Genomic DNA, 14,949 nt, shown 5'->3' on the forward strand with positions numbered 1-14,949 from the left:
CGATCGGATGCGGGCTAAAGCTTTGGACAACGAATCCTGACAGTCCACGTAAGCAACATGCATGGACCGTGACGCTTGCCGCGTTTTCATTTCATTTGCTCGCGGCTACCAAAAGCCCAGTCCTACGTGGCAACCTCCCTGACACGTGAGATTCCTTCATCACCGATCCAACGGCTGACATTCCCAACCGATCCTGAGCTGTCAGATCGCGCGACGTCTTCAGAATATATTTCTGAACAAAAGATATGGAGAGAGAGAGAGAGAGAGTGACGGTTTTGCAGAAGGCGAACGAAAGCTTCGTTTTTTCCGTCTGTCTGTTGAGTAATTATTATCAGTTTTCTTCTGGAGAGAGTGAAGGAGAGGAAAAAAGTTAGCTCAGAGTCGGTTATCACTCCGTTAAAACAAATTCTGTGTTGATTTCTTCTTCTTTCTTATATTCTTCTTTGTTGTTGTTGTTGTTGAAGATTGCAATCAGTTTCCAAGCTGAATATATTCTTCTGGAGACTCTGTAGTGTTCATGTTTTGATGATCATCGCCTGATCGGGAATAGGTCGGTATTTGTGTGAACACTTCTTTTAAAACTGAAATTTTCTCAAGAAATCCAACGAAGAAGCTCAAAGAAATGCTTTTTCCGTTGATCGAATGTTGCTTCGCATTTTCTCGAGCAACTTGTGTGATGGCTCTACAATGATATCTGGATTTTAGCCTCTTTTTTCGTTGGAAAATGCGTGAATTTTATGTACGAAATGGAGATTTGAATGTTTGTAGATCACTACTCTGTAATTATATGCAGAATCATAATGAGTTTTATGGTCATTAATTCGCTTGAAGATCATTCTTAATTTCTCATTCTGTCAAATTCCTGGTTTGTAGATATTTGTATTTTACTCTTTTTTTTTTAAATTAATAATTTGAGCTCCCTTCCCATTTCTCAGTGGTTTTGTTAGGTGAAGAATCAGATTCTCTTTTCATAAAGGACTTCATATTTCACTTTTCTTTCTCCAAGCTTTAAGTTTTAACCTTATGTCAATTCTTTACCCAATCAATTATTTTCTATTTAATGTTTATTAACAGTAAATTCTTTTCTTTTCTTTTTTTTTTAATACTGTAATTTTTTTAAATTATTAGTTTATTAATCAGTATTTTGCTTTTTTAGTTAGATAAGGCTAAAGGGAGCGACTAAAGAAAGATCTGGGGATGGGTTGGTGTTTGGGTGCATTGATTGAGGTTTGGGTTGGGATCAAATTTGGGCCTTGAAAGAAGCTGTCAGTTGATGTCATTATGATATTTTTCCTTTGCAAGTGGACAAATGGGTGCACAGTAGCGATGGAGTTTCTAGGCGGTTGTTTTTTTTTTGAAAAAAGAAAATAATTTATGATAATTATCATTGTTCAAGTTGCTCTCTTTGTTTCTTTCATCGAAATAACGGTTGCTAAACAACAAAAGATCATCATCATCCTGTTGTTGTGTGTTCTGTGTTGTGTTGTCCTTATCTGAAAATATTCTTATTCAAATTGCTTGTTTGGATCTTCCTGGTTGTGAGTAATGCATGTCTTTATTGTACATTAAGTAACTTCTGGGTTTTTTGTTGTTTTTTTTTTGTTGAAGAAAGTACTTCTGGAGTGGTTTTCTTAGATTAGGTGGATTCTTTATTTTGCTATTGTGTTCTCTTCCTACATATCCAGTCTGGAATTGATTAGTGTTCTGGTGAAGAGGTCTTACTTTTGGATAAATTGCAGAAAAATGGAAGAATGAAGAGTGACTGTTGTTGAGGAGTTGAGTTTGAGTGAGCAAAATGGGCTGCTTTGAGTCTGGAGGTGAAGATGAGCTTCAGAATGGAGATGGTAATCATAGTAAGAGATTAAAGCTTCCCAGAAAGGTACTATGAGACATCTGCACAAGTTAACAGTGAAGTATTGGGAAAACCCCAACCAAGTTGGTCGTTGGCTTGATAACTACAAAGTTACAAGTTTGACTCCCAGTTGGAATTGCCTATTGGCTTTCTTGGTTTGAGCCGGTCAGGGCAACCTAGGCTGATTTTACCTCCTTGTGGTCCCTTGCCGGTTAGGGTCACAAGGTGAGTTTAACCAATGCTCACTCTTGGATAGTGACTGCGGATTTTCCTCGTCGCCCAAAAAACAGTGAAGTATTTATATTATGCTTTATAATTGCTGATTTGGTATGAACTAATCCAGTTTCAGTTTGAAATTTGGCAGTTTTCTGGTGGATGTAATACAGTAAACCATGCCCCTGTTCCTCGAAAATTGCGTTCAGGTGTGACATTTTAGATTTTTCATTACTGGAATGGTTGATTGTTAATTTGTTGTTGGCCTGGAGATTTGTTTTTTAAGATAGATTTGTTTGGAGCCCACAGTTTTAGATGTATTGCTTATATGGAAACTTCCTCATGCCCAAGGCTTTGTTACTAATTATATGATCTTTCCTATCTGCTTTTTCTTTCTCTAAAGCGACAGAGCAAGGAAAAAAGATTCTATGTAAAACTTTCCTTTCTTCTGCTGAAAATTTTAGTCTCATTGACCTTTGCAAACATTTGTATTTCCTTTGCAAAATGAACCTTCAGCTTGCAGTTTATAAGTAGATTTGCTCTACTTCAAAGTTTTGATATGATAAAAATATGTTTTTGTTGGACATATTTGAAAAGTTGAACTATGCTTCAAGTTGTTGAGAAACTAAAGCAAGGTTTTTCTTTGGAATAGCAGCCATCAAGAAGAGAAATCACGAATCCATTTCATCGCCTTTTCTTGGGAACCCGAAGTTGAACCAAGTGTCTAATGGAGTTGGAAGGCTTAAGAAAGATGAGAAGAGATCCAAAATGAATTTGGTACACTCTTAGATTCAAAATATTATATTTCCACCCTGCTTCCAATCCCATTTACCTCCTTATTTATTTCTTGAAATTGGGAGAACCCCAAAAAAATTATTAAAAAAAAAAAGTTAGTGAAACTAATGTAGTTTCCACATTTGAAATTCCTGTAGGATACAACTCAGGATGTCCTAGATAGGTGTATAAACAAGGAGGTTTTGGGATCAATCACCGAAGATGAGCAAGAAGTGGCTGAAACTTTGTATGCTCTGGCTGCTATGCTTCCAGACACAAGTGTATGTAAAACTGAATGCAATAATGAACTTCCAGAAGGAAAATCATCACCATCACCTGAAGTGGAGAGTTCTGTGCCTTCAATTAATGGTGTGTTTCTCAATTCATAGCTTCCTTCTATGTTATCGGGCTATTGTTTCCTCATTTAACCTGAATTTATTGCATTGACAATGTAGTTTTGGAAATGGGAACAGAGATTAGGACAACAAGCCCCCAATTAACTGATGAGGCTTCAAAACAGCCATCAAATGCTGAAGAAACAATCAAGTCCCAATCATCATCAGGCAATCAGCTCGATAGACCTGTCAGCATGGAGTTACCAATTGATTTAAATACAGATATTTGTGAAGTGAACTTGACCCCAGCTGCTTTCTGTAAACATGAACAAACAACTGAACGAATATCAGAAAACAATGGCATTTCCACTGCTTGGTCTAATTTACATCTGCCACACCGGTATAAACCTCTTTCTGTTTTCCCTATAAAAGTCTTTCTATTATTTTATCCTCTTAATGTGTATTTGATCTTTTTTTAGGATATCACAATGGTCTGAACTTGAGAGAAGTCCAGCTGGTAGAGAGAAACTGGAGATTGGACTGAATCCAGTATGCTTTAATCTCAATGTTTGTATAGAACTACTGTATGTTTTAGTAATAAATGGGACCGATATGATTCTTTTTTCTTTTCATACTTTGTAGGCTGCAACCTTTGGAATACAAACCGAGGTTGAGAACAAATCCAAGGAGAAAGAAACCAATGCTACTAGCGGTACTTCAATGGAACTTTTTTCTAAGGATTGCTTCTTAACATGTCAAACACGGTGCAATTTATACTTAAAGACCCTGCTTCTAACATTATGAGTGATGTGACTAATGTGTTTTCTTTGTTAGGTTCATTATGGCCAGGCTTGACTCTAGCAAGCTCGTGTTCTTCTGATATGCTTAGTCCTGCATTGGAGTAATTCTCTTTTCGCCTCACTCTTGTTTTGTTGTAAACTACTATTCTTTGGTTTCTAATATATTGAGGTAATTTAGGTTATATGATGTCAAATGCCCTGAATGGTTTGGAAACAATTCTTTCATTGCTCGAACTCAAACCCCAGAGCCTTTTGCTGAAAAGGTGCCATAGCAAAGATTTAGATCATTTGACATTCTCTGATAAATTTATTCTGCTGTGTGCCCCTACAGTATGATGTGTTCTCAGTTCAGTTTAACTAATGCAGAATGGTCGAGTTCCTGCTGTTTTGAAGAACTCGTGGAAGAGATGTTGTACTCATGTTTATGTATGCCACCTCATTAAAGTCTTGCAGATATCTGAGAGGGCTGACAAATTGCTCTTGCAGTCTGCTCAATCGACTCAAACTAATAGATCAAAGCAAGGGATTCGCGTAACTGATGACAGCTTAATTGGCACGATAAATGATTCACACAAAGTTTTCTCTAGTGGTAGTGCTGCCTGTTCTGTGGTGGAGAAAACTACCAATGAGGTGAGGAATGCCATCTTTTTACACAAGAAGCTTCTTCAAGACCAGAGACAAGGTTTATCAAAGCAGGTTGGTTTCATACTCAACACGATTGCTGTATCGTTCATTTAGTCATATTGTCTGCTGTGATAGTGTGATGGACTCTTTTCGTGTATACCTGCAGAACCCAGATTTCGTGTCGTTTCCACCTCAAGGAATGATTAATGGAAGTAGTAATGCTACTAGAGCTGGAGAAACCATTGAAGCCTCAAAACAACTACATGTTCCTCACATAGCATCAGAGAACCCGCAACTATCTTTCCTGCTTCCCCAGAATCGTTATTCATCTGCTTCTTTTGGCCCGCTTTCTTCGACAGGTGCAGCTCAGCAGGTGACTTGCTTGTTCCCACTTTCCCCATGTTATTAAAATACCATCTGTGTTGAAAACTTCAATTTCATTGTTCTGTTATGATGGCTTTCATGAACTTGTCAACTAGGTAAATGAGTTTGGTTTCTGATATCACACCCTGCCCTGCATTAGGCAAGATATAATAGTCTCTGTTTTAGGGAAACTGGCACTCACTATTTAATAGTGTGCATTGAGTAAACCTCGCCTTGTGAGTTGTGATCCTAACTTGCAAAGGACCACAAGGAGGTAAACCAGCCTAGATTGCCCATAGCTGACCGGCTCAAACCAAGAAAGCCGATAGGTTGTCCCTACTGGAATTCGAACTTGTAACCTTATGGTTACCAAACCAACAGTCTGACCAACTTGGTTAGAGTTGCCCCAAACACATAATTACTACTAATACCTAGCCTGATTTAGAAGTGTTCTTGAAGCTGAAAGGAGTGTTCTTATGGTGACTATAGGTTCTATTGCCACCACAGTTTGGGAGTGCAGTAGCAGACGCCACAGTTCCACCAAGACTACAACTCCACAGGCAAGAAATACAAATTTGGCCTACCCAGCTCACACCTGCATACAAGCATGGTGAAGTTGTCAGTGCCTCCCATATACCGGAGTGGCAAAATGGAGGACAAAACGCGCATTCCCTTCTCCAATCTGCTCAAACCATGTTCCCGGGCTCTCGTTCTTCCTTGGACACGCTTGCCTCCAAGAACGCTCCCATCTCACTTGAACAGCAGCAGCGGCTTATGCCCATTTCCTCATCACTATAAGGCTCAAGGGTAAGAGGACAGTACTATCATTTACCTGATGGCTTCGAAGGGAATGCCCGGGGACTCTACCCGAACAGCATGCCAGCGTTGCAAATGCTCTGCAATAGTCGCCATTAGAACGAACAACAACGCCACATCACATCAGAAGCCATGCCCGATCACCATTGATTTATTCTTTTCTTTTTGTACATGCATATTGAGCAAGAACTAATGCTAGTAGCCAGTTGAGCGCGCGCACACATATATATATTGAAAAATTCTGATGGTATCTGTTTTTTGCAATTGAATGATCAGAAAAAAAAACCCTTTGGGGCATGTATGTTGTAGAGGCAAATAGTAAATGTTAATCCTGGAACATGGGTGAGCTTCTTTACATGTGAACAAACTGCATTATTCATCACAGAGGAACCAATTGTTCATTATTTTCAGACTGCATTATACAATAAGAAAAACTGAGTCTTTCATGGCAGAAGTGTAGCTATTTCAAGAATCACAACTTTTCTTGCAGTAAAATTATGGTTTAACTGTCATGTTCATACTTACAGTTTGCAGCAGCTATGAGAGCAGCCCCAATCCCAGAACCATCTTTTGAGTGCTGTATGACTAAATTTCTCGAAATTTCTGAACCCAGAAGCTCGACGATAGCTTCTTGGAGGTAGCTTCTGTACTGTGGATAATGCTCATACAAGCCTCCATCTACCGCTACTACTCTCCTCTTCCCGAATATAAGACCTCGAGAATCCTCCTCCATCTTCTGCAGAATCCCGACAATTCCTGCGCCAGCCAGTTGTCCACCGCGTTTTGCAATAGCCTCACAAACATCCACAGTTACCCTTCTCGCGCACAAATCAGAATTCACCTGAGATCAGCAGAAGAGATAATGTGCATAAAAATCGAAGTAATAAAAGGAAAACTAGTTTGCAAGTTCACCGAAATGAATCAAAATTTTCTAACGAGGACAAGAACTTAAGCTGATCATGAAGACTGGAAATCGGAAAGCTTTATACATTTGAATTATCAATTCATACCCCAAGAACATCATAGAGGATTGACCCAACACCTTCAAGATCCCGGGAAGTATCCCGCTGCATTGCACACATATCTGGTGTACTGTTTATCACAGAGATTGACATCAGCGATTATACCATTTATGAATTACAACATCCTAGTTAAAACAGTCAACACGTTAAATTAGCCTCGACATTCAAGTCAGATGTTTTTTTTTTTTCCCCCACACATTTGTTATCAACATGTTACGATGAAAATACCTGAGAGCAAAGGGCATGAATAATTTCTCTCGATGAAAATACCTGAGAGCAAAGGGCATGAATAATTTCTCTGGGAGAGAGCCTCCGAATAAGCCAACCTCGCTCATTTTGACCAGTACCCTTCTAACAATTTCTCCAAGGTACATGCCTGAAATTGTCTTCTCGAATATCTATGTGATGAAACATGCACGTTTGGAAGTCCAAGAACTCTATAGTTAGAGCGTTTCAACTTTCAAGGTCTATTGGTTAAACGGAGGACAGTAATTTACAATGAAAATACTCGCCTGCTCACAAGGATTAATGCTCTCTGCATCCATTTCTCTATCAAACTCGGTCAAAGGAAGGCAACTCGTAAATGCTCCCCACTCGGTGCTCACAATCTGAAAGTATACTCATTTATCAATAGAACCTTAGCTTGTAACCTAATCACAATCCATATACACTGTGAAGTAAGTATTTTTCTTATATGGACTTAAAAGATTTTATCAACCATTATCCCAGATGTTGACGTCAGTTCTGACAGTTTAGGAATAGCATCCACGCGTTCAACGTAGCAAGCATTGGTTCCGGTTCCAAGAATAACAGCAACCACGACATCTTCATCCCAGTATCGCGCTGCAGCCAGTGTTGCCACGGCATCGTTGACCTAACTTGATTATGGAAACACAAAAAATAAGGAATTAACTAACTTCGGGGAATGCAATATGGCCTTCTGAGAAATATGAAGCTTCAAAAGGAAAGTACCAGAGCAGACACGCGCATATCTAATCCCACCCTCTCCATAGCTGCATTTAAACAAGCAACCACATCTTTCCCCGCCTGTTCAATAAATGCCATCAGATATGCTTACCGAGGAACTAGCTAATGAGTTGTACATCTCCCGATGCCTCAAATGCTTGAAAATCTAAGGGTGTGTTTGGAAAGCAGGAAAATGACTTCTGGAAAATGAGTCATTTTTCGGAAAACAGTTTCATTTCCCGTGTTTGGTTGCATTCTGGAAAACTGTCTTTTTGTGTTTGGTTCATTTTCTGGAAAAATGTATTAAATTGTATAATTTTACATTTTAATTATTTTTTTTAAATATAAAAAATTATAATAATATATAAAATAATAATATTTCTTTTAAAAAACTACAGATGTGGCCATTTTGGCCAAAAATTTGTTGAAGCCAACTCCGGGAAAAAAAATCTGGAAGTCATTTTCCGGAAAAATGGCCTCATTTTCCTTGGCCAACGGAAGTTGTTTTCCGTTGACCGCATTTTCCAGGTGCTGCCAAACACCAAAAGCCCGGAATTTCCGGGCTACCAAACACACCCTAAATTCTTAACTATATGCATATCTACTTGCATCTCCTAATGATAAAAATATCCACATTTTCACATCAAAGCAATTTCAAGACCACAGTATATAGATATATTATTATTCATCTTCGTAAGAAGGCTACTGATCATCTTCACTGAACTATATAGCAGCATGGAAAAGTTTGCCAGTGAGAAACGAGTGAAGAAATACTAACGGTTCCAGAGACAGCAAAACCCTTAGTCCATTTGATTAGAACACCGGAGTTAATAGAAGTCTGCCTCACGGGGAAGGAAAACGCAAATCCTATTTCCCTCGCCCTTCTAAGTGGCAAATGGAACTTTCCTCCCTCTTCTACAAATTTCGCCAGTGCAGAGGCAATGAAATCAAAAAGCTCCTGGAACAAATTGTGCATACTTTCAACCAATGCAAATGTAAAGACTATAGAAGAACATTCAGACCAAACAATGAAACAAACAAACCTCGGAAGTTCCACACATCAATTCCGGTGGTATAGCCACTTGCTCAAACTTGGTGGCGATTATGCCCTCTGCTTTCCCTCCCAATTGCAGCCTCAACACCCGGAAATTAGTGCCACCAAGATCCAATGCATAAAATAGTCCTCTCTCATTCCTTAAAAAGTGGAAAACTCAAACCCTATCAATGGATATCAAAAGACAGGTAAATACTCAAAACAAGTAATACTGGAAGCAAAAAGCACAAATCTTTTCCTATGAAAACATCATGGCAGTGTTAAAAGTCATGATTCATGAACCATTGTCCCGAGAAAACCCCGCCTTGTAACCCTAATCAAGAAAGCCAATAGGCTGCTCCTGCTGGGAGTAGATATTCTATTTGGTAAAATAGTTAGCTTATAAGCCAATTTTAGCTTATTTGACCACTATTAGCTGCTTGACTTGATTTAAAAATCAATATAAGTGGTTGGTTAATCAGCTTTTTGTAACTCCAAAATTCAAAAAACTGCTCAAAGCAACTCTTTCAATTAGCTTTTTGAGAATAGAAATTATACCAAACAGCTATCGTCTAACAGCTAATTTACAAAACACCTTTCTACAATAAGCTAATATTATAAACTAGTCACACCCTCTAACTCAATCAGCTAACACAGCTAACATCCATTTACCAAACAGGACCATTGTAAACTTGTGGTTACGGAGCTAACTCCTAACCAATTTGGCTAAAATTGCCCAACTATTTACTTCTTGAATCTTGCGAGTCCAAATTATAAATTCATACAATAGATTAAACAAGCTTTAACACAAGAAAAAAAGCAAACATTTTTATCAAACTGTAAATCAATAACACAAATGAAAAGCAACCTCAGAGCCAGTGCAGAAAACCCAACAAGAAAAAACAGTAATTTTTAACGTTACCCAGTTGGTAGAGTGTCGACATAGCTGGGAATCATCTTCAGGTCACTGCCGCCGTCGACGGCAATCCCGGCTCGCATATCGGCGGCCATGGCATCAGCCACGTGGCGCAAGACTGGGAGAGGAGTGGCACAGTCCTTCTGCAGCTTAGTCAGGATTGCAGCCACGCCATAGTTGAGACTACATCGTACGGCCACTATCTCCCGCGGCCGAGAGACCAATTTAGGAAATGGCCGTCCGACGTTAGAAGCTCCGACGGGCGTGATCCCGGCGGTGAGGGACATTTTGGGTATTCTTGTGAGATCAGATAAAAGGAAATTAAAAAGAAACAAAATATGACATTAGATAGAGGTAGTGAGGTGTAAAATGTAAAGGTGACGTGGAAATTGAAACAAGGAGCATATATTATAATGGAAAATCAAATAGGTAACACTTCAATTCAAGCCCGTCACAAGAAGAAAATAACATATCAGCGTCTGCCATGTCAGGGCATATACAAGAAGAGATGTCCGGTAAATCAAGCTATTAACGGGACTAGTTCGATCTTTCATAAAGTAGATATTAAAATTAAACAGGCTTAAGGTCATCTACATTAGTAGATTTTGGATAAGTTTTTTAGGAAAGATGGGTGAGGTGGAGGAGAGAGCTGAGAGTGAGGCGAGAGGGGAAAAATGAGATTTTTGGTCAAAAATATGGGTCCCGCATGATTTTTGATCTGCATTGTTTCAACACGTTGTGAGCAACTTGTGCGCGCAGTGAGCGTGTGATGCTTTAAGCAGTTTCCGTTTTCTCTTTCCTAATCAGACTTGTAAAAATCATAAAAAATCTATCACTATTGAGGATGGCATGATACCCTAACAAAATAATTAAGTATAAGAATTATGTTGCACCCAATCACTCGTCCTTCGAGACTGGTTTGTTTTTACTTTTGTTTGGTCGTTGAGTGACGAGGTTGAAATGAAATTGAGTCTGTTTGATCTGTACATATATATGGCAGCACGACCACAAAAATACTTCATAACCAATTAAGAAAGTAATATTCGGAGAGATGGAGAATACTTGTGAAGTGGATGTGAAGAAACGTAGTCCTTCCATCGCACTCTTTTGAGCACACCCAAACAGCTCCCTACACATACATATGTGATTACGTGTATATATATATAGCTCCATTATTGATGTAAAATGCTGAATGATATATTGATTTAATCTCTCACAAATTAAACACTGCACATACTACGTGATATGATGCTGAAAGCTATGGAAGGACAAGGCGGCTGCGCGAGGTCGGTGAGGATGACGAGGAAGGCGGAGATCGACACAAGTCCGCCGTTCCGGTCGGTGAAGGAGGCTGTCATGATGTTCGGCGACACTCTTCTCGCCGGCGAACTCTATGCCACCAAACTCAAACAGGTAATTAACACTTTAATTCATAACCAAATAATACACATTTTAGAACATGCTAGTGACGGTTGTGAGCTGATCAATTTTTCTCTGTCACCTATAAAAATAATGGTCATTTTTGTTAAATGATTTTTTTTTTTTTCAATTTGGTTGATATTATTACTTATGTTTAGAAATTAAAATAAAATGCATCATAAACAAATTAATTTTGATTTTTTTTATTGAGAGAATTACACTGCTAATTTGATGTTTTAGTTATACGATAATAGTAAATTTAATATTATTTATGTTACAAGTGTAATTACTTTTAGACCCCAACAAGTGCGTTATAAAGTGTCACAAGTTTTGTTAAAATTTATCGTTACGTTACATCACCAATAAATTTTATATTGCATTTCTCTTATTCTTTTCCATCTGCACTTGAACTCGACAACTTAGTAACCATCACTAATACAAAACATCTAATCCGCTACTGTAGATGGCTAATAACATTTATTCTTTCTCTTAATTTGCACTCGAACTCTACAACTTAATAACTAGAATTGTAGATTTCTAACCTTTATTATTCTTTCCCTAAATTTGCACTCAAACTCCACTAACTTAAATAACTATATATATAGACCACTAACCTTTGTTCTTTTCCTCAATTTGCACTCAAACTTAATAACAACTTAAGTACCTATATATATAGACCACTAAACTTTGTTCTTTTCCTCAATTTGCACTAAAACTTAATAACAGTAACAAAAATGATAAGCATGCATATAGCTAATAACCTTTATTTGATCAAAACTAAATCATCAGTCAAGACCCAATTAACCCTACCTTTATTTGATCGAAACTATTCAAGACCCGATTAGCCCTAACTTCAAAAATGAGCTCAATGTTAATGGTAACTGGTAACTGAACTTGAGGAATGTTATTTAATGATTTGAGTATTTAATTTGTTGAGTGTTGATTAAAAATAAATAAATAAATAAAAAATGGTGGCAGATGAATGATGAGTTTGGATCGGGCAAAAACGGCGGCGTTCCAATGGCGGAGCTGGGAAACGTAACGGCGGAGCTGGAGGAGACAAAGCAAACCCTAGAAAAAGCTCAAGAAGAAAGCCTGATAATGGCGACATGTCTCTCCTCTTTACAAGACGAGCTGGAGCGGACCAAGAAGGAGCTCCGCCAACTCAAGGCGGAGCAAAAGAAATCCGACCAATCAGCGCCGCCGCCGCCGGCGGAAGAAGAAAACCTCAAATCCATCGAGGTCTCCTCCGAATTCGATCTCAAATCCGCAGATCCGACAAAACCGGAAAACAATAATAATAACATAGAGTTTCAGAAGAAGAGATACGTGACTTTCGCGAACCCGCCGTCCGTCGTCGCTCGCGTCATGGTGCCGGAAAGTGACGACGCCCGGCTCGAGAGGCTCCCGTCGATGAAGAAGAAGAAGAAGAGATCGTCCATCCCGCTCATCGGAGGGCTTCTCTCCAGGATCAAGGGTGCTGCAACAGCAAGAGCTTGAGCGCATTTATGCATGCATGGAAACTATGGAAGTCATGAAATTATCATATCATATATATAATGTCTTTTTCATAGTTAATAATCATGTCGGTCGTTTAATTTTGATTATTAATAATATAAGTAAACCTCGTACCAAAGACATGTATTGTTGCTTGAATAATGTGGATGAGTATATTGTATTCCATTATCTCTTTCCAAGTTTAATTTATATATGAGTTCTAATTTTTCTACCTCCTCAATTATAATTTTTTTCACTATATATTATTAGCTTATTTGTAAATTGTAATCATCCCAACAAGTTTTTTTGATTAAATTATGTACGATGGTTTCGGACATTAGTTTTATGTGAAAAAATTACCAAAATAATTAAAAATGTTAAGAACTCTACAGTTCCAATTGAAAGTCTAATGCGAGTCACTCTCTTTTAGGGGGGAGGGGGGAAGGCCCTAATGAGTATTAAGGCGAGTTGTTTAAAGGAAGTTTTTTCGAACTTCAAGAACATAAGAGATGACAACTTTCAACCTATGTTCCCAATCAAAAGCCAAAAGGTGACACCCTTCTTCCATTTGCCCAGCCATCTATTAACTTATTAAAATCAAGCTAGCAATGTCTTGAGACATTCATGTCACTAGACAAAATATAATGAATCTAAGTAACTATAGTTCAAAAAACCTTTAATTTTCAAATAAAGTTTAATAGTAACTCGATGGACACATACGAAATTGTTCGAAAACCAATGTAATTACAATATAAACCTCATCGTAGTACCGTACCCCAAAAAAAGTAGTAAAATTGATCAACATGACACAAATAAGACATACATACATGATTTTCAAAAAAAAAAAAAAGAAGACATACATACATACATCATACATATATGGAAGTGAAGAATGTTGAAAAGTGAAAACAAAATCAATTAACCTCGAAATCACACCACAGCATCAGATCGCCGGCCGGCAAACGCCGCCCCCTCTTGCGACGACGACGACTTGTTAAAGAACTCGATGCAATCAGCGATGGCCTCGTGGTAGTGCGAATTGGAAGAGTAATAATAGGAGGAGCTGCACGACGATTTGGGCGTCTCCGGCCGATCACACGACCTCCGCCGCTGCGCCGCCGCCGCCCGATTACCACCCCGCCTATCAGAAGAAGGGACAGAAAACAAAAGCCGCATAACAATCTTCCGAAATCGATCAAAAAACTTCATGCTCGAAAAATTCAGCCTGTTATTGTTATTAACCTGCTGCACTTGCCGGGAACTACTAGTACTAGGTTTAGCTGTATTGGTTGTTGTTCCTATTTCAATGCTAACGAACGCTGTCTGGTCGCCGCGGCAACGACCACTGCGGCGATCTTTCTGTTGCTTGTAATGATCGGTGTACATTCTCTCCACCACTGCCAGAAAAGTCTCCGGGAAGTGCAGTGCTATCATGTCGGTCTTACGTTGTCGTTTAAAAAGATTCTTGAGGGTTCAATTCTGATGATGATTCTCCACCCCGGTCTAGATTTATATATTCTTGCCGGAAAAAGGCGAAATTCCCTCACCCCACCCTCAATCCTCATATACCTAACCTGACAAGATTAGTGAATAATAAATTAGGGTGGTTATGTTAGATCTAAATATAGTCTAATGATACTGAATAATAATTTACTAGGCGGAAGTAGTATTGACCGAAGCCGTATTGATTTAATTTCCACGGCTCTTGGACAGTAGAACGGTAGAACGTCAAGCTATTTTTGTCTCCAATATATAGGGAGTAATATATTATTAGGAAAAATTTTACAGATTCAGTTGTCTATTAGGTGGAAGGATAAATGTCTCGTGTCCATAAAGAACCCATAACATTAAGTTTAAATTATATATTACGATTATTAAGGTTTGATCATGTGTTTTTGTCCACAATATAATCTTTAACACCTGCCGGGGCCTGGATTTATATATTATGGGTGTTGGTGAGGATAGGATGCATGATAATCGATGGGAATATTTAGGAAAGAAAGATTGATGTCGCAGTAGTAGCCATGTGATCAAATCATTTGCTTGGGTTTCTGCTGTCCGTGCCAGACTGCAATTGTTTATTCAGGTTCTTGAATTAAGGCCCGGTTTTGTGTGTATTTAAAATCTTTAACTAATAATGTAAGTTTGCCTAAAAAGTGGGTTGGTATTGTAACTATATTCTAGAAAATTTGGTCAAGTTTGATACGCTATATATGCCTATGATGTGATGGGGTAGTGGGTTGATTGAGGGTCGGATATAGTGGATAATTGAGTACGTTCATGTTAACGGGGTGGTGTTTGGCCATTGTTATATCTGGA

The 14,949-nt window shown here is 38.5% G+C and overlaps 4 protein-coding genes across 12 annotated transcripts; 2 read left to right on the top strand and 2 right to left on the bottom strand.

Annotated features, from left to right (window-relative positions):
- The first annotated feature begins 273 nt into the window (after nucleotides 1-273).
- On the top strand, nucleotides 274-6,114 carry LOC116027233. Of its 8 annotated transcripts, none has more exons than XM_031268735.1 (13): nucleotides 274-550; nucleotides 1,740-1,879; nucleotides 2,202-2,274; nucleotides 2,718-2,842; nucleotides 2,998-3,208; nucleotides 3,295-3,574; nucleotides 3,654-3,723; nucleotides 3,817-3,886; nucleotides 4,009-4,075; nucleotides 4,153-4,237; nucleotides 4,341-4,670; nucleotides 4,765-4,971; nucleotides 5,451-6,114. In XM_031268735.1, the coding sequence occupies exons 2-13, from the start codon at nucleotides 1,796-1,798 to the stop codon at nucleotides 5,757-5,759; spliced, it is 1,911 nt and encodes a 636-aa protein (XP_031124595.1). In that variant the 5' UTR covers nucleotides 274-550; nucleotides 1,740-1,795; the 3' UTR covers nucleotides 5,760-6,114. The 8 variants fall into 8 exon arrangements, with proteins under 8 accessions (XP_031124595.1, XP_031124598.1, XP_031124597.1 ...); XM_031268738.1 differs by lacking the exon at nucleotides 274-550 and adding an exon at nucleotides 1,224-1,342; XM_031268737.1 differs by lacking the exon at nucleotides 274-550 and adding an exon at nucleotides 1,418-1,538.
- Nucleotides 6,110-10,041, bottom strand: LOC116027234 (hexokinase-2, chloroplastic-like). 2 transcript variants are annotated; one of them, XM_031268744.1, is made up of 9 exons: nucleotides 9,721-10,041; nucleotides 8,809-8,959; nucleotides 8,544-8,723; nucleotides 7,772-7,846; nucleotides 7,518-7,673; nucleotides 7,312-7,407; nucleotides 7,028-7,197; nucleotides 6,788-6,869; nucleotides 6,110-6,618 (listed from the first exon to the last, which is right to left on the bottom strand). In XM_031268744.1, exons 1-9 carry the CDS (start codon nucleotides 9,999-10,001, stop codon nucleotides 6,280-6,282), a joined length of 1,530 nt encoding a protein of 509 aa, XP_031124604.1. In that variant the 5' UTR covers nucleotides 10,002-10,041; the 3' UTR covers nucleotides 6,110-6,279. The 2 variants fall into 2 exon arrangements, with proteins under 2 accessions (XP_031124604.1, XP_031124605.1); XM_031268745.1 differs by having other exon boundaries at nucleotides 7,070-7,197; nucleotides 9,721-10,040.
- An 866-nt stretch (nucleotides 10,042-10,907) lies between these two features.
- Nucleotides 10,908-12,871, top strand: LOC116027235 (WEB family protein At1g75720-like). The gene is made up of 2 exons (XM_031268746.1): nucleotides 10,908-11,127; nucleotides 12,112-12,871. Exons 1-2 carry the CDS (start codon nucleotides 10,960-10,962, stop codon nucleotides 12,631-12,633), a joined length of 690 nt encoding a protein of 229 aa, XP_031124606.1. The 5' UTR covers nucleotides 10,908-10,959; the 3' UTR covers nucleotides 12,634-12,871.
- A 662-nt stretch (nucleotides 12,872-13,533) lies between these two features.
- Nucleotides 13,534-14,091, bottom strand: LOC116027236. The gene has a single exon (XM_031268747.1). The coding sequence runs from the start codon at nucleotides 14,062-14,064 to the stop codon at nucleotides 13,561-13,563; it is 504 nt and encodes a 167-aa protein (XP_031124607.1). The 5' UTR covers nucleotides 14,065-14,091; the 3' UTR covers nucleotides 13,534-13,560.
- Nucleotides 14,092-14,949: the final 858 nt, after the last annotated feature.

Source organism: Ipomoea triloba, chromosome 8 (assembly GCF_003576645.1).
Source record: "Ipomoea triloba cultivar NCNSP0323 chromosome 8, ASM357664v1".
In the NCBI taxonomy this organism is placed as follows: domain Eukaryota; kingdom Viridiplantae; phylum Streptophyta; class Magnoliopsida; order Solanales; family Convolvulaceae; genus Ipomoea; species Ipomoea triloba.